This window comes from Dipodomys ordii, unplaced genomic scaffold (assembly GCF_000151885.1).
Source record: "Dipodomys ordii isolate 6190 unplaced genomic scaffold, Dord_2.0 Scaffold113, whole genome shotgun sequence".
NCBI classification, from domain to species: domain Eukaryota; kingdom Metazoa; phylum Chordata; class Mammalia; order Rodentia; family Heteromyidae; genus Dipodomys; species Dipodomys ordii.
Genome location: NW_012267329.1, coordinates 1,855,535 through 1,877,646, shown reverse-complemented (window position 1 = coordinate 1,877,646; position 22,112 = coordinate 1,855,535). Strand labels below are relative to the sequence as shown.

Below are 22,112 nucleotides of genomic sequence, written 5' to 3'. Positions count from 1 at the left end.
TATATATATATATATATATATATAATGACAACTAGCACTTAGGAATGTAAGGAAAAGCACATCTGCCAAGATACTAGAAGCTGAAGCTCAGAGACCAGAGTGACAGAGAGGAGTGGATCTCAGAGATCTGCCAGGACACAAGAGAAAGCAGGTCCCAAAGGAGAAAGGGCATCTTTGCTCCAGCAGAGCTGGTTCAGGGCACAAACAAGATCTTACTCTCAGGAACTTCAGTCTGATCTGTCCCACAATTTGTATCTCTCTCCTCTATATTCTCAACCCATCTTTTTCTCTTCCATATGCTCTCTTCTACCCCAGACCTTGTCCACATGGTTCTTGTCTACACATCAGTACTTTGGAGAATGCTCATAATCATGACCATCTCCCAGCTCATATCTCTTGCAACTCAGAGACATAGCTAATAAAGGTAACAAAAAGCTAGCTAGCAGCTATGACATGTCAGCGACTGCATATCTTACTCAATTGTTGTATTACAATCCCTAATTTGCAGATAGGAAAATCAAAGCACAGAAGTCTAGGTAACTTACTGGAGGTCACCTAGCTTGCAAATGAGATATCTCTCCTTAGAGTCCAGTAAACTAGGTTTTCTTCACACTCATATAATCCAAGTGGAAATATTATCTGTCATGTAATTCGCTTTCTGTTCTGGGTTGTTGGTCTCTAAATGGTCTATATTCTCTATATTTTTTAAAATACATTTCTACAGTTAAGATCTCAATAACAGAGTCAAACAAAACTATCAGCTCCCTCTTTTCAGATATTACACTTTATTAATATGGCTTTTAGAACAACAATATTATACGATAGGCCCATAATGAGTATAACACTAACAAGAACCAGAAGTATTATTCCAGAGTGTTTTGGTTAAAGAGCATTTCTTCCCAATGATGTTTATGCAGTTCATATTTCCACTGTGCCAGCAGGGCCACTGCTAAGGATGCTCTTTCCCCTGTTGGTTCTGAGGCTGTGATACCAGAGAACAGGTCTTTCAGAGATCTCTGCATCTTCTCTAGGGCTAAGGCACCCAGTCAGAGAAACACACTATGGCTTGGCAGGGACAGGCGATGAGGTAGAGTCCTAAGGTCATGAGGACAATATGAAATTCCTAGCTCTACCCAATAGCCCCTGTGGGAACTTGAGCAGGTTTCTTAGTATTGCAAATGTTCAGTATTCCGAAAGAATGTTCAGTATTAGACCAGCTATACAACTAGAAGGAAGGGGGATGTAAAAACGAATTGTGATGTCCCTTATGCAAAATTACTAATTATTTTAACCAAATGACTACAGAGCATTAAAGCAAGCACAGAGCTCTTCAATTATAGAGTCTTATGCAGTAAGTCATTTGCTGTATTATTTTTCTAATACTAACATTGCTTCTGTGACATATTGTGACAGACTTGTTGGACAATACGAGTTTGTCATTTTTTAGAGCTGGACATCACAAAGTCTAACCTAGGTATCATGGGGCTAAAGTCATAGTGGGGCAGAACAATTTTCCTTTTGGAGGCTGTACAGGAGAATTTTTCTGACTTTGCTGGTCACTATTAGCTGCCTATATTTCCTTGTTCATGGCTCCCTTCTGCCTTCAAAGCCATCAGGAGAAGTTCACATCTCCTTTCATGGCCATTTTTCTGTTTTATCTTCTTCTTGTACTTTGAAGTGCCCTGTGACTTCAAAGGGCTCACCCCAGTATTCCAGGATAATCTCCTTATTTTAACATCATCTGATTAATTCCTTAATTCCCCTCTGCCTTGTAGCATAACATAGACAGAGTTTAGGGAATTAGGATGGGCACATCTCATAAGCCCATTATCCTGCCTGTCCATGTACCCACGAAGCCAGTCCCGTTGGCTTTCAAAGTTCAAAGATCTCAGACACGGGGTCTGTACCGTTGAAACAATCTTGCCCACTCAAGCACTGTGACCTCCAAATAATACACACAGTCCTATGGCCATATCACATTCATGACGGCAAATAACCACAGCACCTTGAATAGACCCTGGCCTGCATGCTAGGAGATCCAGGACCCAGTACACGTATACTTTCTTTGCTCTCATTCTATCCCCCTCCTTCCCACTTGGGTATCAGTACAGGATCTCTCCAGCTCTGGGTCTGGGCTCCTGTGAGGCCTTATGTACTGACTTTTCCTAGTGACTCCAATCTAGAGTTGCAGAAACTAGTCTATTCTCTTTTACCAGCCCCTGGTGATCCCACTCAGGCCCTAACCCAACTATCACCCCAAGGACAAGTCCACTCTCACCACTAGAAGAAAGGGACATGGATCTCAGAGGAGGGACTGGAGAAAAAAAGCAGAGTCATTACTGACAAGGCTTAGGAGCCTCTCATGATTTCTAGCAGGAGACAGGAAGTAGTGGCTGCCAGGGGCTCTGCCCTGAACTACCTTGGAGGCAGGCCACAGAGTTGCCATGACAACATGGCTGGCCTCAAGCTAGAGTCTTGGGCCCTCTATCTCCTACTCACTTATCCACAGTCTCCTCCGCATCCCTCCCCCATCTCTCCCCATCAAGTAGCATTCCCTATGCCCCTGTTTGGAAATGACCACTGCTTGCAAGTAAAAAATAAATGTGACATGAATCTGTTGCTGCATCCTGACCCTCTGTTTCAGGGGTAGAACACCCACTGTGCCTCATTGCCCAAGAAGCCAGTTTGCTTCTTGTACAGCCCATTTCCTCAGCTCATACCCCTCTCAGTAACCAAAATATGCTTCCTTTGTCCTTGCTCTCCACTCCAATGTATAAGGGCAAGGACTTTCTCAATCCCTTTCTTACACCTTCATTGTTCAAAGCATTGCTATTTGACTTACACTCATGGAAACACCCAGGCCATAAATATGTAATTCCAACAAATTGGCATGCCTCTGCAGTTTACACCCCATTAAGGCTTGGTGTTTCCTTTGTTGGTTTTTGCTACCCTGATGGTATTTTGGAGCCTATTGATAAGAAAAAAAAGGAGGTGAACACAAGGAAGCAGGAGGAGGCACACAGAAAGAGCCACAAAACTCTGGTTCCTATATCCAGGGTCATAAGAGACAGAGAAAAACCTAGCAGGCAGGGATGTGGCATTTCCTCCCTGTAACCCTGAGAGGCCATAGGTCTTCCCAGCACAGGAAGGAAACAAGCACACCCCTGGCTCAGACCTTGAGCCTGGCATGGGAGGAAGGTCCATGAGGATTGTCAGAAGAGGATGGTGATGTTTGTCTCCTGGATGGTCCAGGCACCTGTTGGAAGAATCAGGATAAAGGGAATACTTTGATGTCCCCAGAAGCCTCTGAGAAAGGAAGCTTTTCTTCTTTCTTTGCATATGAGGATAAGAAAAGTGTTGTGCTTCCTGTCTCCATGTCCTTCCATCCAGTGTGAAGGGGAGCATAAAAGTTAGAGAAAGGAGCCTCCATGTCCATGTCACCTTCCAGGCCACAGAGGCTTCAGAGGGGCAGGGCTTCTACAGTTCAGCTCCTGCTTCCTAGGAAGCTACCAGGCTGACTCTTCTCTAAGGACACTAGGAAGTATCAACAAAATTTCCCATCAGGGTCTTGCCCTGCAGCCCCTTCTGTCTGCATTTCCACCTCATTGTGGTCTATGGGATCTAGGTCTGCCTCATGCTTTGCTAGTGTCTGACACACACTGGGTGCTCAGTAGAATTTTTGGTCAATATATTAATAATGACTACCAACCAACTGGAAAGATTATGTTTCTTCTCTGATTATGCCTTGTCTGAGCATATCCAAATGACATCTTTCAGCACCCAGAAAAGAAGAGAAAACAGAAGAGACCAGCCAGACATGACAAAAGGGAGGCAAAGGATCCTGAGCACCCCCTTTTTTCTCCAGGATAATCAAACATATCACCAGGGTTGGAATATAGAATAACAAAGCTAAGAACACCAAAAGTAGAATCTAAGGACTCCCCCACTCTCAGGGCAGATAAGAGGTAACAGAAGGCTTCAGGAGGTTTAGGGGCTCAGGTTTAAGCAATAGCCACATGGCAAGATTCTCTGGAGACTACTGGTAACAGGGAACTTCCTCTCATCCACCTGAGTTCAATTTTTTAATGTTTTTATTGTAAAAATAGTGTACAAAGGGGTTACAGTTACATGAGTAAGTTAATGAGCACATTTCCTATCGAGCATTGTTAAGTTCAATTTTGAACCTTTATCATATTCTATGCATTGCTCTGAGCCTTGGTAATGAATCTGATGCTCACTAAAAAGATTTTCCAACATGTAGAAACAAATATTCATTCCTCCTAAACTCATGCTATGTTAAAGCAGGCCCTCCAACCCTGTGATGGGACACAAATTGATACCTGCTGATGGCATAGCACAGTGGTTACAAGCACAAATACTATTTCCACACAGCCTGGGTTCATTTTCAGTTCTTATCCTGAGGGCATCTGCCCTCAGGAAGCTGTGCCTCACTTTCCTCTTATGTAAAATGGAGACTGGCAATAGTATCTACTTCAGAAAGTCACTGAGAAAAGCCAGAAAGTGAATACAAAGAGCCCAAAGGCACGCCTGAAAGACATGGCTTATGCTATGTAGAAATGTTTGAAGCAGGATGAGAGTCAGGTCATTGGTGCAGTGCTTCTGAAATTAATTAAATAGGATGAGCCAAGTGATGGGCATGTTATAAGGCAAGTATGTTTTCATGGAAATTAGTAGACAAAGGAAAGCCCTGTTCTCTCTAAGCACACGCTCTTTTGAGTGATCCACTAACAGCTCTCTGTCTTGGGTGTGTGTCCAGCATGTAAGCTGAAATAGAACCGGACAGGGCCTTCCAAGTTCATGTGCAAAGAGAAACTGCCTGTTGTTAAAGCCACTTGCCCAGAGCTCTCTCTGAGAACTGAGAAGGCTCAGTGTTCTCTGCCTTTATTGGACAGTGTTTTTCTGTCTAGAGGAAGGGCCAACAAAAGTCACCTTGCCTCCCACGGGAGTTGTGGAAGCTCCATAAACTGTAGAGCCCTGGGTGGAGGGAAGGGCCTTCTGTTCTGATCATCTCAGGAGGAAACTGCAGAATTCTGCCCACCTAGCATCCTTCAGAGTCCCTCAAACTCTACTGGAAGTGACCAAAGGGCTCCACTGTGAGCTCAGAGCAGCATGGTATACAGTCAAAACAAACACAGCTGTGGGCCACAGCCTAAGGCCAGCTTTGGCATTAGATGTAGGGTTCAGGGCTCAAGTTCAGCTACTTGTTCGATTGTGTAACTTCAAACACTCATTCTTTGTGTGTGTGTGTGTGTGTGTGTGTGTGTGTGTGTGCGCGCGCGCAAGCACGCATCACACAAGTCAGTGCTAGGGCTTGAACTCAAGCCTGGGGCTATCTTTCATCTTTTTCACTCTGGTTCTCTATCATTTGAGCCACAGCTCCACTTATGGCTCCCTTTTTTGCTGGTGGTGATTAATTGGAGATAAAGGTCTCACCAACGTACCTGCCTGGACTGGCTTTGAGCCACAGTCCTCAGATCTCAGCTTCTTTAGTAAGCTAGGATTTCAGGCATGAGCTACTAGTGCTTGGCTCATTCACTCCTTTTGTTTCTTGGTTTCCAACACTAGAAATGGGAAAGACAGGTTATGACCTCTCCTATTGTTCCATCAGTTGTCAATGGGTCAATGGCAAAGGCACTCCACAAAGTCCAGCCGGAGACAATACCGGTTATTGCTATCACAGGCTGCAGTAAGGGCCACACTTCCTGTTGATTGTTTCTTAGCTTCCCTTTAATTATGAACAAACATGTACTAAGCGTGTCTTGTCTTTTGTGCTAGGTTAGCTGCCTCATCCACAGCTCTTCTGTGGAGTTTCCAACTCCACCTGAGGACACTTTCTCTGGAGTTTCTCTATCTTGTCCACATCAGACTTGAATCTCTCCTAGACCCAGGATGGTCCCTAGGGCATGCTGCATGGGCTACGGCTCTATGAGATATAGTTGAAGTCACCTTTCTGGTATTTCCAGAATCCAACACCATCTCAACTGGGGCTATCCGGGCCCCAGCCTTCTGCCTCTCCTCTGGGTATGCAGCAGTCTCCTGCCTGCTCTCTTTGCCTCCAGCTCCCTCTTTCATCAGCTAGCCCAGCAGCTACTGGGCCCTTTGACAGTGATAATATGAGCATGTTACTAATTTGCTACAGCCTTTCCCATGAATCCCTACCTTGCCTAGTAAACAACACATACTTCACAACAGACAAAGCCCTTCTGTGATTCCCAAATTCAGCTTCTCATCTGAATCACAATGTTTGGAGCCAAACATTAGGACATTGAGCACCACCCTGGAAACCCTCGTTTAATTGGTCTGGGTGTGAGTTTGGCATCCGAAGTTTGTAGATTGCTCAACAACTGCCCCCTTGTTTCAGCCACACGGGCCAATTTCCTTTTTCTCAAACATGTTGAGCACACTAATGCTTTAGAGTAGAACTTGCCAGTCCCTCTGACTGTTTCTTTTTTTCTGTTTTCTTTTTATTTTTTGGTGGTACTGGTGTTTGAACTCAAGGACCATACTCTACACAAGGCCACCAGACTTTGTTGTTGTTGCTGTTTTTTGCCTTTTCAGATAGGGTCTTACAGGTTTTGCCTGCAGCAAAAATGGGCCTTAGGAGTGTGATCCTCTTAATTATACCCCCTAGTAGCCAGATGACAAACATGTGCTCTGTGAGGACTGTTTCTGCCCTTTCATAGCCACATGGCTTTCTTCTTCAACTTTTCTAGCTCTTCACTCACTCAGGTTTTGCCCTCTTTGTGAGACCTCTCTGGGTCATCCATAGAAACCTACAATTCCCATTCTTAACCCAGGAGCTTCTTATCCCCCTTTCCACTTCATGTTTTCCCACAGTGCTTACTATCATCAAAAAATTCTACTTATCTGGCTTACTTAGTATCTTCCCACCCATCTAGAATGAAAGCTCTGTGAAGGCAGAGACTCTTGTCTGTTTTACACACTACTTTATCCCATCCCTAGACTAGATTGGCACATAATGAGGACTTTACAAATAATCCTTAAGTGAATACCCAGTCCTCATTCACTTTGTAAGCACCCAGCCCTTTCATCTCTTCAGTGAAGTCAGCTTCCATCTGGGCCAAGAATAACCACACGCAATTATATGGTATACAGCAGGTGCTCAATAAATGTCAATGGAACTAAATTGAACTCTTCCCTTTAAAATAACATAGCCTCCAAACCCCACTACAAGATCTTTCCTGAAAACTCCAGGTAAAAGTTCACTTCAGATTGTAGCTTTTAATAAAACTTTAAAATGAAGAGTTTAAAAAGGGGGGAAAGAAGGTGTGGGGGAGCTCACAAAAGTTAATGAGATTTTCTCAGCTGTAGTACGTGCCCACATTTTTAATAATTAGGAGTAATAAAAATTCTAACTAAACCTTAAAGGAACATCCTTTGTAACAAAGACAGAAGTCAAGACAGACTTCTCTGTTGGGTGTAATGACTTGTTAGTCCTGGAAAATGAATGCATCTTTAAAAAACTAATTTACAGGGAAAAAATTCTTCATAAAAATGCAACTAATTGGATTAAAATGACACATTAGGGGGAATGCCAGATGGCTATAATACCCTTGAAGGGTAAGTTAGATTATTGGTTCTCAAAATGTCTAATGGGGAAAAAAATGTCTAATGGAGGGAAGCTTTCTCCCTACACAACAGATAGAGACACTGAAGAAGAAGGGACAGATCCTGGCTGAAGTAGGAAAGATGTCCAGGGTCTGATACCCAGTCCTGGCTCTGTTCCCAGCACTGTGAAGACCCATCTCCCCAATAGGCAGGTTGACAAGGGCCCAGTCACTGACTCTGCTCACCCACTGGGTCTGAGGTCAGGCAGGGGCCGGTCGAGGGGCAGGCGATCACTGAGGTAGGCGTTGTAGCCGTAGTACTGGAACTGCTTCAGGGCCATGCGGCGGCCTTCAGGGCTGAGCTCCTGGCCCCAGTGTGCAAACAGAGAGGAGTCTGTGAAGGGCTCAGCCTCTGCCTCCTCAGGCTTGGCAGGAGCCTCTGGAGAAAGAAGGGACAAGGAGATAGTGGGTCAGAATGTATTCCTGAATATGCTACAACCCCCTTCTCTTCCTCATACCACACTTAGATAAAACAATCTGAGCCCCTTCATTGCTGGGTGGAAATGGAGTGCAACTGTTTATGCTTCCCACAGATTTATTCATCCATGAGTCTCTATTCCTTCATCTATTTAATAGCCACTAGACACTAGGGATGTAGAAATCTACCCAGCAGGGTTGACCACAAAGCTGATGGAATGTGTGCCGTATGCCTCATGTCTTCAGCACAAACTCTCAGCTTTTTCCATTCCTGCCGGGGATGCTATCCTGGTCGGTCCTCCACTGGGTCTTTGCTTCTCTTTCCTCAGCAGGCAACCATCTCCTACTGGTCAGTTCTAAGACTACTACAACCAGCCTAGGGTCTTTATCTCTGCTCCAACCTGTCTGTGCATATCTTTTCCCACTGTTTGGTCCTGCTGAAAACTGGCCCACCCTATGGCACTTAACTGTCTGTGCTTACCACAGGCCTCTCCACTTCCTGCTACTCTGATTCTGTTTACCGTGGAGGAGATAAGGATTCAGATGATGACCAAACCACCTCCAGTTTGTCACATGCTCTAGATACTGCTTGCTGGGTCCCTGGTGGGGTCGGTGACAACTCATAGTTACCCAGGAACTTCCAAGAACATGGGAAGGACCCAGGCTTCAGATTCAGTCAGGGATTCAAATCCTATTCTACTACCTGCTAGCTACAAGATCACACAAAACACTCGCATCTCCCTGAGCTGAAATTATCCCACTTGTGATGTGGGGATCATGATACCTCCCACAGAGATCTGTGTGGATTGCATTAAATAATGTATATGAAGTTCTTAGATCAGTGTATATCTCAGAATGAGTACATAATCAATGGTAGTTAAAGTTATTTTAACAAGGGAAGGCCATTTAAACATCTCTTTTATAGGAGGGTAACAGATCTTGCCAGGCACAGCTGCCAAGCCAGAACTTCAGATTAGTTTCTTGGAATAGGTGGTCAGACAAACTTTCTAAGGTTAGAAATTGGAGAAGTTGGACAGAGATGCTTAGCCTACTGGACATTGCCTTTTATGATCATAAATATGTGCGGTAAGTAAAAGATAGAAGCCCATTCCCCAGGAGAGAAAAATCCAAGAAAGCAGGAAGAGGTAAGGATCAGGAGAGGCAGGTGTGGGATATCTGCCAGTGTCCCCTGCATGGAGCCAATATGAATGTGGCATAATGAAGAGACAGGCAAAATCAGAGCCATAGAATGCATCTCCTCTTGGGCTACTCTGCTAAGGGCAGGCCCGGGGCGGGGGGGGGAGGAGGATGCCTGGTAACAAGGAGGATCTCCAAAGCCCAGGTCCTTTCAACATGGAGGAGGTACTCCACTGGTAGGAATCCCTTATCACCAGAAGCGTGTAGAAAGCAAATAGAATGCACTGATTCAGCTAGAGAGTTTAATGAACAAGAGAAGCAAAAAAATATATAAAGGGATGGCTAGGTGCTGGCCAGTCTAAGGGCCTCTTCTCTGGCCCTGTCCTCTAACTTGACACACGTGTAACTTCTTGGATACGTTTAACAGCCAGCACTTACTGAGAGCTCCTCTTCCCACGGATCAGACCCTCTTCTTAGCATGTCCCTCCTATCAGTTATCTCTCTCAGATCATCACTTCTGAGCAGATGAAGAAAGTGAACCACAGAGAGGACAAGAAACTGGCCCAAGTTCAAGCAAAAAGGAATGAAGAAGCTGAGATTCAATCCTGGGAACTTTATGTGCATAGTGCTTTACTAGCTCTACAGAGAAGCAAGCTTGTCTGCACACATCTCCAAATGCTATATCACCTTGGTTACCATTTTTTCTTAAAGAAATAATGGAAAATCAAATTCATCAAGCAGATCAGGATATACTGAGGAATGAAATGTTAGACGTGCAAGCATTTCCAAGACAAAGCAAAGGTTTTCAGGCCTGTGACGGATCTGCCCAAATATTCTACCTAGAACTGGGGTACCCTTGCTCATCCTTCTCACCTAGAGGGTATATTTAAAAGGAAGCTGACTTGTATGATCTTGAAGGTCCTTGTTATCTCTAAAAAGATGTATGACTCATTCTTTTGGAATAAGGGGGGGTAGTAAAAATCTAAGTCAGTGAACCAACTGAATCATATAATATTTAAAAGAAATGTAGTTTTATTGCTCTCAAATGCCTAAATGGATATTACCAAGTAAAATGAGATCAGTTAATGAAAAAATTATGATTCACAATTAGACCTGTGTTGCATAATAATGTATTGCAAACATATTGAAGTCCTGGGTTATAGCATCACAAGTCCCTACATTTTTACTCAGTTTGAATAAAAGTGACAGTGAACTGAACCCAGTGTGTCCTCAAAGATGAATTAGTGGCACTACAGCTAGAGGAAAGCTCTTGCCAAGAGCCAAGTACCATACTAGTTGAGTTCTTATCTCCTATTTTTGTCCTTTTGGGATGGACTCCAAATAGGCAGGGCCATGTCTATCTAGTTCCTGTTGTGTTTTTGATTTATAGGAGCGTGATAATCATTTTAAAATAAATTGGTTGATAAATGATCTATAGTGGCTACTTAATAGATATGAGAAGTCTAACACGAAAAGGCAAAATAACTAATCCAAGGTGACCCATTTGTTAAGTATCTTGAACCAATGTCTGGTTTCCTCCAAATTCTATATTTATTCCTCTACACAGGAGTGGCATATTATGGATCCATTATCCACAACCTACTTTTTAAAATAAAACTTTATTGAAACATCATGTCCATGTGTTCACAAGTTATCTATAGTTGATTGTAGCTACAAGCACAAGGTCGAATAGGTATTATAGCCCAGGAAGCTGAAAATCCTACCTAGTCTTACAGAAAAAACTTGCCATCTCTGCTGCTATGGATGGAATAGGAAAGGTCCACCATGGGCTCATGGGTTAACCATTTAGTCACCAAAGAGCGGTGCTAATTTGAGAAGGTTTGGGAGATTTTAGGAGATATGATTTAGCTCCCTTGAGGTATGTCTTAGAAGAATATAGCTAGTCTTCAGTCCCCTCCCCATGATCCCAGCTTCCTATAAGATAAACAGCTTCTTTGTTCACATGCTGTTCTGCCTCCCCATGGGCTCAGAATTAACAGAGCCAAGCACTAGGGACTGAAATCTCTAAAACCATGAACAAATCATAAATCTGTTTTCCTTAAAGTTACTGTTCCAGGTATTATCATTCCAGTTATAAAATGTACCATGTCGGCCTCCTCCAAGGCTTTCCATATCCTTAGGTATAAAAGACAATGTTCCTCTTGACATCTGCGAGGTCTCTTGGCCAGGCGATCAGAACGCCACCAGTCCCAGTCCTGTCCCTACAAGAGCTCTGGTTTCAAAGCACAGGAGCAGCTCACCTCCAGCTTTGTCTGCCTTGTCTCCCTTGGGGTTAGAGTCCTTCACTGCTCTGTGTTTCTCAACTCTCAGCCAGGCCTTTTTCCTAAGCATCCAGGGCCCTTCCCAATATTCCTCTTGCACCCACCTATGTATTTTCCCATTTAGCCTGCTTGTTGTTTGTTTTCTCTGACAAGAATATGACCTCTCCAAGTTCTGGAATTTGCTTGGCTGAATCAACAGTAATTACAACAGCATACCAAGTAGGTGCCCAACCAATATTAGCAAAATGAATAAATAGGATAGTATCGCTGACAGAGTGGCCACCAGTAAGTCCTTGCCTGCTGGGGACTTCCAAGGATGAAAGTGCACTGGAGTCTGGGCCAGCAGGAGCATGTAGCATGAAGGTACTGCTAGGGTAGTCATGGTTAATCTCCTTCTCAGTTCACATAAGCAAATGTTTGTGTACTGTTATGCAGACTAACAGAACACTCTTAGAGGCTGTCAGGTGAGCCATAGAATATGTCACTGGTAGAGGGCCTTCACTGCCTTGGTAAATCTTTTATACCAGAGAATTATCTGGCACCTCTCCTAAGTATGCAAAACAAGACTGTGCACAGAGTACTTATCCTGAAAGCAGGAAGGAAGAAGGGAGACAAAGAGGAAGATGGGAGAAGTCTGTGTCTTTGCCCCCCACCCTTTCTTTTTCTCTCATTCTCTCTCTTTTCCTACTCTCATACAGAAGGGCTCAATACCAGAAGGAACCTGAAAGGAGACTCCACATCTCCCTCTTTCTAGGAGCCAGGCACAGAGGGAAGTGCAGAAGAAAGACCCAGCCCTCTGGAAAACTGACCCAAGGTGCTTTTGAGGTGTATTCAACCAAATGATAGAGCCACACAAGACTGGGTAGAGTACCACATAGTCCCTTTTATTCCTGAACAAAGTATCCCCAAAGTCCCACAGACATGTTGATGCCTGCCTAGTCTTCTAAGCCCCCCAAATCACTAAGATGTTCATTATAGAGCCCTTGGAAAGTAAACAGACTGCTGAGAAGGACTCTCTCTCTTCTACACCTTGAAGACAATAGCTGCAAAACAAGATGCTCATGACATCAACAGGAATAAAAGCTGATTTGATTTCCACCCTTTAAGAAACCACCTGAGAGACTCGGGATGTCCTTCCAGGCCTGCATCCGAGAGACATGGGCTGGTCAAAGCTATTTAGCGGGACCCCCTGCACTTATTGTCAGATCTGTCCACAAAAGCATTGACCTCTTTTATCAGCTAAGCAGATTTATTCTTGTTTATTTGTTTTGCTTTTTTCCTCTGGTTTGTGGGATGGAGCCCAGAGCTTTGCACGTGTAGAAAAGTACTCTACTCCAAGTTACATTCCTAGCATAAGCAGGTCTACTCTATACCAGATTTATACTGGATATTGAAATACAAAGATTACTCAAACACATTTCCTGCTCTTGTGTAGAATCTGACAGCAGCAAAGACAACATGTAAAGAATGCAAGCAATGCTATGATGGAGGGTATAAAAAAATGTCATCTGTCCCTGGAGGGGTAGGGAGGGTATGGAAGAAGTTTCCTATAGAAGAGGATGCTGTGTGAGATGACAATGAATAAGACAAATGAGAACCACAATTCGCTCTAGGGAAGGGAATGACAAGTAGGGCCCACAAGCACAAAGATGCAAAGCAGGAAGAGCATGAGGTGGGGTTGAATGCTGCAGGACCATGCTGTGCAGGTTTGCAAACAGGGAAACAGAATGAGCCTTTCAGGATAAATGTAGGCCTGGGGCAGCCGGTGGACAGGAGAAAGGAGAAGCACAATGAAGACTGCAAGCCTTAGATGTGTATGTTGGAACAGGCTTATAATCCTAGCACTTGGGAGGCTGAGCCAGGAGGATTACACATCTAGTCCACTGCGGGTGACTCAGTAAGACATTGCATCAAAACAACAACAAAGACTACAAAGCTGAAAAACATGGGATGAGCCATGTTTATGAACCTAAAGGCATGCATCCCAAAGCCCACAATAGGTATTGTTCCCAATAGGCAGGCAAAGAAGAACAGGCAGGCAAAGCGCAATATTTGAGATCCAACTGTAAGCTGATCTTGGGTGTCTAAACTGCGAAATCTCTGCCCTTAGAACCGATCCCCTAATAAAGAGTCCCATTCCCATTTCCCTAATAAAGAGTCCCATTCCCATTTCATTTCCCTGTCAGATAACAAGCCCAGGCCTTTCCTACCTCTCTTGGCCTGTAGATCTCATCATTCCCATTGAATGTAGGAGGACACAGCGGCTCAGAGACATTAAGGAGTTTATGGCTCATGCATATCCCTCCATATAACATCCCCATTTGTATGTCACGGGCCAAGACACAGTTGGGAGAGGAGACCTACCTCCTGAGGATCCGAGCAATTTCAGGTGGGGCTGCCATTCAGTTGGTGTGCCCTGGTAAGGAACAGCTGCTAAATGTAGGAATAACTTTATAGAATCAAATGGCTGCTGCTCAGAGTTCTTTCAGGTAGCCCTGCTCTCTAGATACTCTAGACCCTTCCCGGTTCACCAACCAGCACCTCAAAAGTTACATGCTTGGTCCAGGAGCCCCAGGACCCTGATCTGTGCCACACAAGCACCTCTGTTGGTTGGTGCTTGTGCTTTGCCGGATGCTTGCCAAGTCTATCACATGCTCAAGCCTTTCCTGGGTTGGCCCCTGTGAAGAGAAGGATGGGCTTTTGGGGACACTCTCTCAGTTTTTTTGGATCTCCTGCAATGTGCATAACTTGTTTCCCAGAAAGTTCTACTGATGAGCATATGGAACATCTAGAAAGAATCACAGTAGTCTCAGAATAAGCTCAGAGCCTGACATACAGTCTCCGAATGATAGTGGAACATTACAGATTCATCCTGACAACCTCCCCACTAATTCTCTGAGACAGGAGAGAAGTAGGGCAGGAAAGGGCTTGCAAAGCCTTGAGCAGCAAATGCAACAAAAGCCCTACCTCCAAGCCTCCTCTCTGGCTAACTGTCCAGGCATGAGGAGCACATCTGGATACCCTGCCAAGTCCTTTGAGGCTCTCAAAGGCACTCATGCGTAAGGAAGGAAGGCCACCTGCATGAAGCTGCCTCATCCGGCTGACAGCCCAAGCACAGGGCTGGCCTGGCCATTCTGGCTTTTGCTACAAGGTCTTAGCAGTACTGAGACCCCAAGATAGAGTGAGAATATAGGCTCTAGAGTGAAATGAACATTACAGAGTTGCTCCGTCTGGTCTTACTGTTTCTGCCTAGCTTCCTGAGGACCAGGTCATGTAGAGCTCCATTGTCTGGAGCTGAGCTATTCTACCAGCTTTTAATCATGGCTTCAGATAGAAACCTAGAGGTGCAATGGCTTTTTGGAGGCATTTCAGAAGAGTTAATAGCTCAGATATCATGCTTAGCAGACCCTAGTCCCTTTCCTTGCTTCTTGGGTTGTATGGCAGGCAATGGGAAGGGTCCTGATGCTGCTGGAGATTAGAAAGGCTTCGGGATTCCATGTAGGGGCTGGACAAAGCTACTTATGAGATGTAACTCACACAGCCAATCAGCAGCCCATTGCCCATACCAGGCTGTGCATCAATGAGAGTGGCTCCTGTAGAGATACTTCCCCAAGGAGTACATAGAAGCTTCTTGTTTCTTGTTGCTTCTTGTTCTCTGCAGTAGAGGGGATAGCTAAGAGGGCTCTGAGGGCAAGTGAGGAGGAACCCTTCTTTGCCCTGAAGCTAATCTTGCAACTATTGCTATTTCTGTTCCTGTCCTCAGTCTTTGCTCCATGCTTTTGGAGGTAGTGGATGAGATCCCAGTGACGAAAAGCAGGGGAAACCCAGTGGCCTACTGCTTGCTGTAGGCCACCAGTGTCCTAGGTCTGAAGTTTATTGGTAGGAAAAACTGCTCTTTGCTCTTCTTCCCACCATGGGGACTGTCTCTTTCTAGTCCTACAGCTAATATTCAAGGGCTCTGGGCAAGAAGATTCCCTTCTAGCCTCCATTGTCTTCCCTTGTGAAATGCAACTGGGCAAGTAGGGTGCAAGCAGGGCATCACTGTGACATTAGCTTTTGGAAAATAAAAGATAAAGGATAACATCATATAAAGGAGTAGGACTTGCTACTATCTCAGGTAGAATTCTAATTATTATTATTCTAATTATCATCATCATTGTCATTATCAATCTTCTGTGTGTGTGTGTGTGTGTGTGTGTGTGTGTGTGTGTGTGTGTGTGTGTGTACTGGGGCTTGAACTCAGGGCCTGGGTGGTAGTCTTAACTTTTTCACTAAAGACTGGTTCTCTAATACTTGAGGCATAGCTCCACTTCCTGCTTTTTCATAATCAATTGGAGACAAGAGTCTCATGAACCTTCTGGCCTATGCTAGTAAGAGCCATGATCCTCAGATCACAGCCTTTTGAATAGCTAGTTTATAGGTGTGAGCCATTTGTGCTCAGCTCTAGGTAGAATATTTAGTTTTCCTTCCCTTCTCCTTATCTTTAAAAATAGTGCCCCTAAAGTGTACTTTAGGCATGGTAACATTCACCCAGTTGGAGTGTCGAATCCATAATTTGAAAAACTTTTCTTCAACTTTTGAAATGTAGTAGTGTATGGTTTAAAAGGAAAGTGGCTAAATTGAGTGTCCACAAATGTACATTTCTCCCATCAGTTTCCAGTAAACTCTTTGCCTGTTGACTTCCTGCAGGTGTGAAGTTACTATTGTTTCCTCTAAGGAGCCTTCTTGGCCTCTCCTGAGAAACTCAGGCTCTCGGAACTGCTAATGAGGGTAAGAGTCATACTCAAACCTTGCCTTCAGCATGGCCTCTGCTGTGCAATCCCCACAGTCCAGGATGCTGTCTCATCCCCATCCTCTTCCAAATACCCAGTCCAGGTCTACATCCTAGCTCTGGCACTGGCTCCCACCAAAGCTACCCTTTAGACTTGTGGGGAGCAGCAGCCCAAAATGCAGAACATTTGACTCATGTTCAAGCCTCAAGCTTCTGTTTCTCTTCTGTAAAATGGGGCAGTGTTTGTGCTTTATCTGGAGGGGAAGGAAGACCTTAGTATATCATTGTGGTGATTCTCTAGGCCCAGTAAAGTAAGACCTTAGACCTCCATTGTGGCCGGGGTCCCAAGGGAAACTTTCCAGATCATATTAAATCCCCTTTGGTTTATTTGGAAGAAGATAGGCAATAAGATCCCCTTCTAGCAGAGGGCCCTTCATTTTTGCTTCTAGAAGTGCATCTGAGCAGAGGTTGAAGGTCTTTGTTGGTATTCCCACCATGAGGCTTCCTCTCTCAGGACTCCACGGCTGATAAAATGAAGAACTGACATCTGATAAGAAAGAGTGGGAGATAAAGGGGAAAGAAAGAATCCCAAGTCTCAGTCCCACATCATTAAGCCCTGTGGCCCAAGGGCTTAATTCTTGGAAGCAGAGGTGGTTGACTGGGTATATGCCACCAGCCCCTAGAGTGCTGCAGGAGGAAGAGAGGCTTTCAAGGGTGCCTCTTTCCAAGGCTGAGTGCTCTGCAGGAAAATGAAATGCCTTACTGCAATGGCAAAGGGGCAGGCTTTGCCAGCCATTGGAACCCCTGGGTTTGTTGTACCTGGACTGGCTATGTGACCTTCACTATGTTCTTGAACCTGTCTGCAGCTCAGCTTACTCATCTGATTGTTCAGGATCCTAATACGTACCTCTAAGTTTGTTGCAGAGAGTGAGTAGAGCGATAGACACTAGCAAGATCTTAGCAAGCCCTGGTGATGATCAGACCCACTAAGTAGGATCATTTTCTCCAAGTGTAACAAGTGCCCACCCAGGGACATAAGAGATCACAGATTTATTATCTTATGGTTTTAGAAGTAAGAGCATGTCAGGGATATAACTGGGGTAAGATCAAGGTGGGGTCAGGACTGATTCCTCCTGGAGGCTCGGGGAGAAATCTGTTTCCTGCCCCTTCCAGCTTCAAGTGGCTGTTGTGTTCTGGCTGCTGTGTTTCTGGTCCAGGGCCTCTTGCTCCCTTTCAGAGCTGACAGCAGTGGGTCAAAGTGAAGTCCTTCTCCAACACAACATGTTAGCTTCTTCTGCCTCACCCTCCCACCCCTCACCACAGCTACCTTAGGTAACTTGGGTCAACAGAGTAACTATCTACAGCCCCTTTCCTAAAGATAAGCTGACAGGCTCAGCTCTAGATGGCCATTATTCTGCCAGCATAGTCAGAACTTGATCATTTCGTTTTTCCTGAGTATAAGGAGATTCTAATACTTTCTTTTCCCTGAGGGCTATAGTGAGACAGCTGTAGCTGATGTTTATTGAGTCCACCATATGCCAACACTAGTTTTAAGTAAAGTGTTCCTCAGTATGCACAAAGACCACCTGGAGCTCACTGGATGAGATTTTGCCAGGGCTGCCTCCAGGGACTCCAAAGGAACAGATCACCTGAGGGTGGCAAATAGCCCTCCATTGAAGCTTTGGAAGGGCTTCATCCCTTCTACCACCCCAACTCTGAAGCCACTATGGTCTGTTTTCTCCATGCAGTAGCTAATGGACAGCCACAGGGAGCCACAGATAGTACAAGGCAGAGGCTGTGGCAATCACTTCCTGCTCTGCTATGAATTTCCTGCTGGCTACAATAGAGCCACTCCAGTTCCCAGCTGGCTCCTGACCTGTGTTCCTCTTCCTGCTGCTGTTCTCTTAAGCACTGGCATGTGGCTGTCTCAGTTCATCTTTCAAAACCCCTTAGAGCTGCTGTTCTGTTGTTTATTGTTCTTGGGGTGGGAGGTGTTCCCAAACCCACTAAAAATCTGATGAAAACCATGGACGACTTCCTCCCACCAAAAAATGTGAACAATCTGCATTCAATTTCACAGGAGCATCTCATTGTTGCAGTGGGTCCACCTGTATCCCTACAACTTTGGCAGGGTGCGGGGGAGGGTTGGTAAGGGGAAACAAAGGAGGAGGCAACAATGCTTGATAAGAAATGTACTCATTACCTGGCTCATGTAATTGTAACCCCTCTGTACAGTATTTTCACAATTAAAAAACATTTCTCAGGAGCCATGGCAGAGAGTACAATGGGAAGCAAGGGAATGGCTGGCATTTTGTTTTCATCAAATACCAGTAGTAAATAGCTTCGATTGGCAGGTCATGGGGTCTCAGTCCCAACCATCTAGCTACAGAACACATATAGCTGCATGGGTGTGGCCAGGTTCTGTAACTTCTATAGAAAAGCAGGCAGAGGGTTTGATGTAGCCATGCGCTGAACTTTGCCAAGTATAACCATAGCAGACTGCAGATCTGGCTTCTTCACTTATAGATGGACAAGTCCTAACTACTCATTGCCTCAATTGCCTTAGCTGTAAACCAGTGAAAGTGATACCCACAGCAGAGTTGCAGTGGGAAGGAGGGGTAATATATGCATAGTATACAAACAGCACCTAGCACACAGTAGGTCAATAAAAATATGAGCAAGGATTTGCCTGTAGGTTATGAGCCTCCAACTCCAAAACACAGCTTTGGTATATGTTTGCATGGAGGACTTGCTCTGGCTTCCTTGGTATCGGCTTCATTGGGTATAACTTTACCCCACTGGGCTGGAGCCCAGTGAAGTGTAAGTCAGACCCACTTGAAAAGGAAAACAGGCAACTACATTCTGGAAGTCCAAGTCATAGAGAACAGGATCCAGTGCAGGGGTCCTGGAATCTGTCCCACCATCCAGGAAGGGCCACTGGGCTAAGAGTCAGGGAAGCGTGGCACAGACGCAACAAGAAATAGAAAACATTCCAAAGGTCTTAGGAGAAGCTCAGTGTCTCCAGTGTGCATTTACATGTCAAGCTAAGGACAGGCAGACACCTGGCTCTATGCATTCACCCCTGCAAACAGAGCCCGAACCCTCTCCTACCAGGCTGGCCCTGTGCTATACTGACTTCTGAGTTTGAGTGTGGTAGAGCTTACCACAGGCAGAAGCAGCCAGAACTTGGCATTCATAGACAAAGGAATGGCCTGATTAGAAATCATGCAGAATAAAAGCTACTATTAAAGAAAGTGTAAAGAAGTTTTTACACTCTTAGCCAACCACATAAAAGTACATGTGAAAAACTCATTTCAGGGAATGACAAATGTATGCATCTTAGGAACCAGGATTTATATGTGCCATTACTTGCTACTTTAAAACAACCCTTTAAACTCAGAATTCTGCCTAGGAGATATAATGAACTCTGAAGCACATCCCATCATTCTCCCCAACCAAGAGCTGACAGCCTGGAGCTGAGCGCCGGACTTCTAAATATATACCTCACTGTTCCCACATAAAATAGTATTTCCACACATCACTTTCCTGGAATGAACCTACTGGACCAGCCTTGCACAGGAGGTGCACAGAGGCAGTGGCTGGGGTCCACAGGGAGAAAGAAATGTGGCCCTTTGCAATTGGGCAGTTTGATTGTCCCATCATGAGTTCATCTAATGCTGAGATGCACCGCTCCATCCTTGCCTTGGGATACATGTTGCCTGCATTAAGTGACTCAAATCCTGTGCTGCTCTCCTCTGAAATATGACTGTACCCTTTGCTCTCTGGGAATGCTTTGCTCTCAGCCTCTCCTAGGAACCTGCTTATTTCCAGAATCTTCTGGTCTTAAAGAGAGGTGACTTGTTGTAGAGCACAGGTTCTCAAGCATCAGCAGGTGTCAGACTCACCTGAAGAATGTGCTAGATTCCAGACCCTGGCACTCATTCCCAGTTCCCCTGGAGTCTCTGGTTCAGATGGTCGGGGTGGGGCTTGAGGATTTTCATTTCCAGTACACTATAAAGGGAAACTAAGGCTGCAGTCCAGAGTCCCTACTCAGAACCACAGAGGTGGGAGAGGGAGCATGAGACTGGGAATCATGGGCTTCCTCTCTAGGTCTGGCTCTCAGTTCACTCACTGCAGTGCTAACAGGCCATTCCCTCACCTTAGACCTGGTCTTCTCTTCAGTACACACAAGGAAATCACTCCAATCCTTTCATGTCCCCAAATGTCTTGATCCCAAGGTGGCTCAGATCACCCATTGTGACTCGCATACCACTGGTGCCTTCCACTTAGAAGCAGAATGCTTCTAAGCTCAACTCTTTCATGTTATAAATCAATGAATCCCAAAGTAGTTGAATGTCTTTCTCAAAGCCACCCAATTAAGATTCCCTCATTCCCTACTCAATGATCCTGCCACCCACAAGGCTCCTGCACAAGGCCACCTCCTGGATGAATGCACAAGTATTTTCAGTACTTAAAGGAAGCCAACTCAAAGCCAGAGCCCTAGGAAAATAGCAAACCTCTTCTTTTGAGCACTCTGTCTGGGCCAGGTGTCTGGGACAAATCAACAGGAAGCTCCTGTAACTGTTGGTAGGTACAGATAGTTGGGAAGTTTTCAGTCACAGACCCTGGGATTACCAAGTCAGGTTCCTGAAGGAAAAAGGAGTTCCTATCCTGTGCTACTCAGCTCTCAGGGGCTTTACATGCACACATACACACACACACACACACACACACACACACACACACACACACACACGCCTGCAGCATACCAAAAGGCTTATCCTGAGAACAGATTCCTCTAGTTTCAAGCTGCTGCTCACTGCATGCATCAAGTCCATTAAAAATGTGTCATTTCAAAGACTAAAGAAGAATACTTATAAAAACAAACTTGCCAGGAGAAATATTATGGGGCTCCACTCTTGTTAAGTTGCCGACATCAGAATCGTTAGGTGCAAGTTATAGCAGAGGAGTAAATACGAGAATCTGTTCGCGTGGCCCTGAGTGACCCCCAGTGGGGTGGCCTGGGGCTGAGTGTGCCATGGATCTCAACAGCTGTTGGTCACCGGACATCTTTCCTTGACAGTCCTCAGTCATAAATCTCCCAGCCTGGCAGCCAGGGCTGTATTGTGGCATAGAAATGTGGATTTGTCCTTCAGAAAAAGTTAACAAATAAGCCCTCCCACCTCAGGCCCCGGCAGGATCAGGAAAAGCTTTGAATTCACGTCAAAGAAGCCATCAAAGGAAATAGGCTATTTTCAAACAAAATCCATTTCTTGAGCATGACGGTAAAAAATATTTATCACATGAAAGAAGTGAGCCCCTTATGATGTCTGGACGATCTGTGTTAGGAATGCAGCATGTGTCTGGTGGGACGTGTGCAGAACCCATCATGCCTATGATTTTGAAAGGAGGCAAAATTAGTCTGCAATATTCTTAATTTATCAACCCAGTCATAATCCATGTGCACCCAGGCAGAGGAAAGAGGCAGAGATAGCCTGTGGCCAACAGAATAAGCAAAGGTCTGCATAAAGCAACTCTGAATGCCCAGGGCACAGTAAATAAGGTGTCAGACTTATCTGTCTCTGTCAGCCATGAGCTCTGAAAAGCAGCCACACTGATACTTCACGCACAAGGTCAGACAAAGCTTCTTCAGCAGGCCTGGAGATTATCCAGAGTCTGAACTTTCCACTATAATCATGGCATTGTGCTCTACAAATGTATTTTCACAGTGTACAATAAAGACTAGGAAAAAAATCTCAGAAGGGCAAGTCAGCCTTCCTGTGAGGGCCAAGGTCTCCCAGGCTACAGACCAAGGATGAATGTTCTGTTTAGAGACCCTTTAGTCCCGAGGATTCA

At 45.0% G+C, this 22,112-nt stretch overlaps 1 protein-coding gene across 2 annotated transcripts in view; it reads right to left on the bottom strand.

Annotated features, from left to right (window-relative positions):
* Nucleotides 1-22,112, bottom strand: part of Galnt18 (polypeptide N-acetylgalactosaminyltransferase 18) — a 321,219-nt gene that overhangs the window by 151,518 nt on the left and 147,589 nt on the right. For both annotated transcript variants that reach the window (XM_013028804.1, XM_013028806.1), the window contains exon 2: nucleotides 7,836-8,028. In XM_013028804.1, coding sequence (XP_012884258.1) covers nucleotides 7,836-8,028 — 193 coding nt within the window. The remainder of the gene's footprint in view (nucleotides 1-7,835; nucleotides 8,029-22,112) is intronic.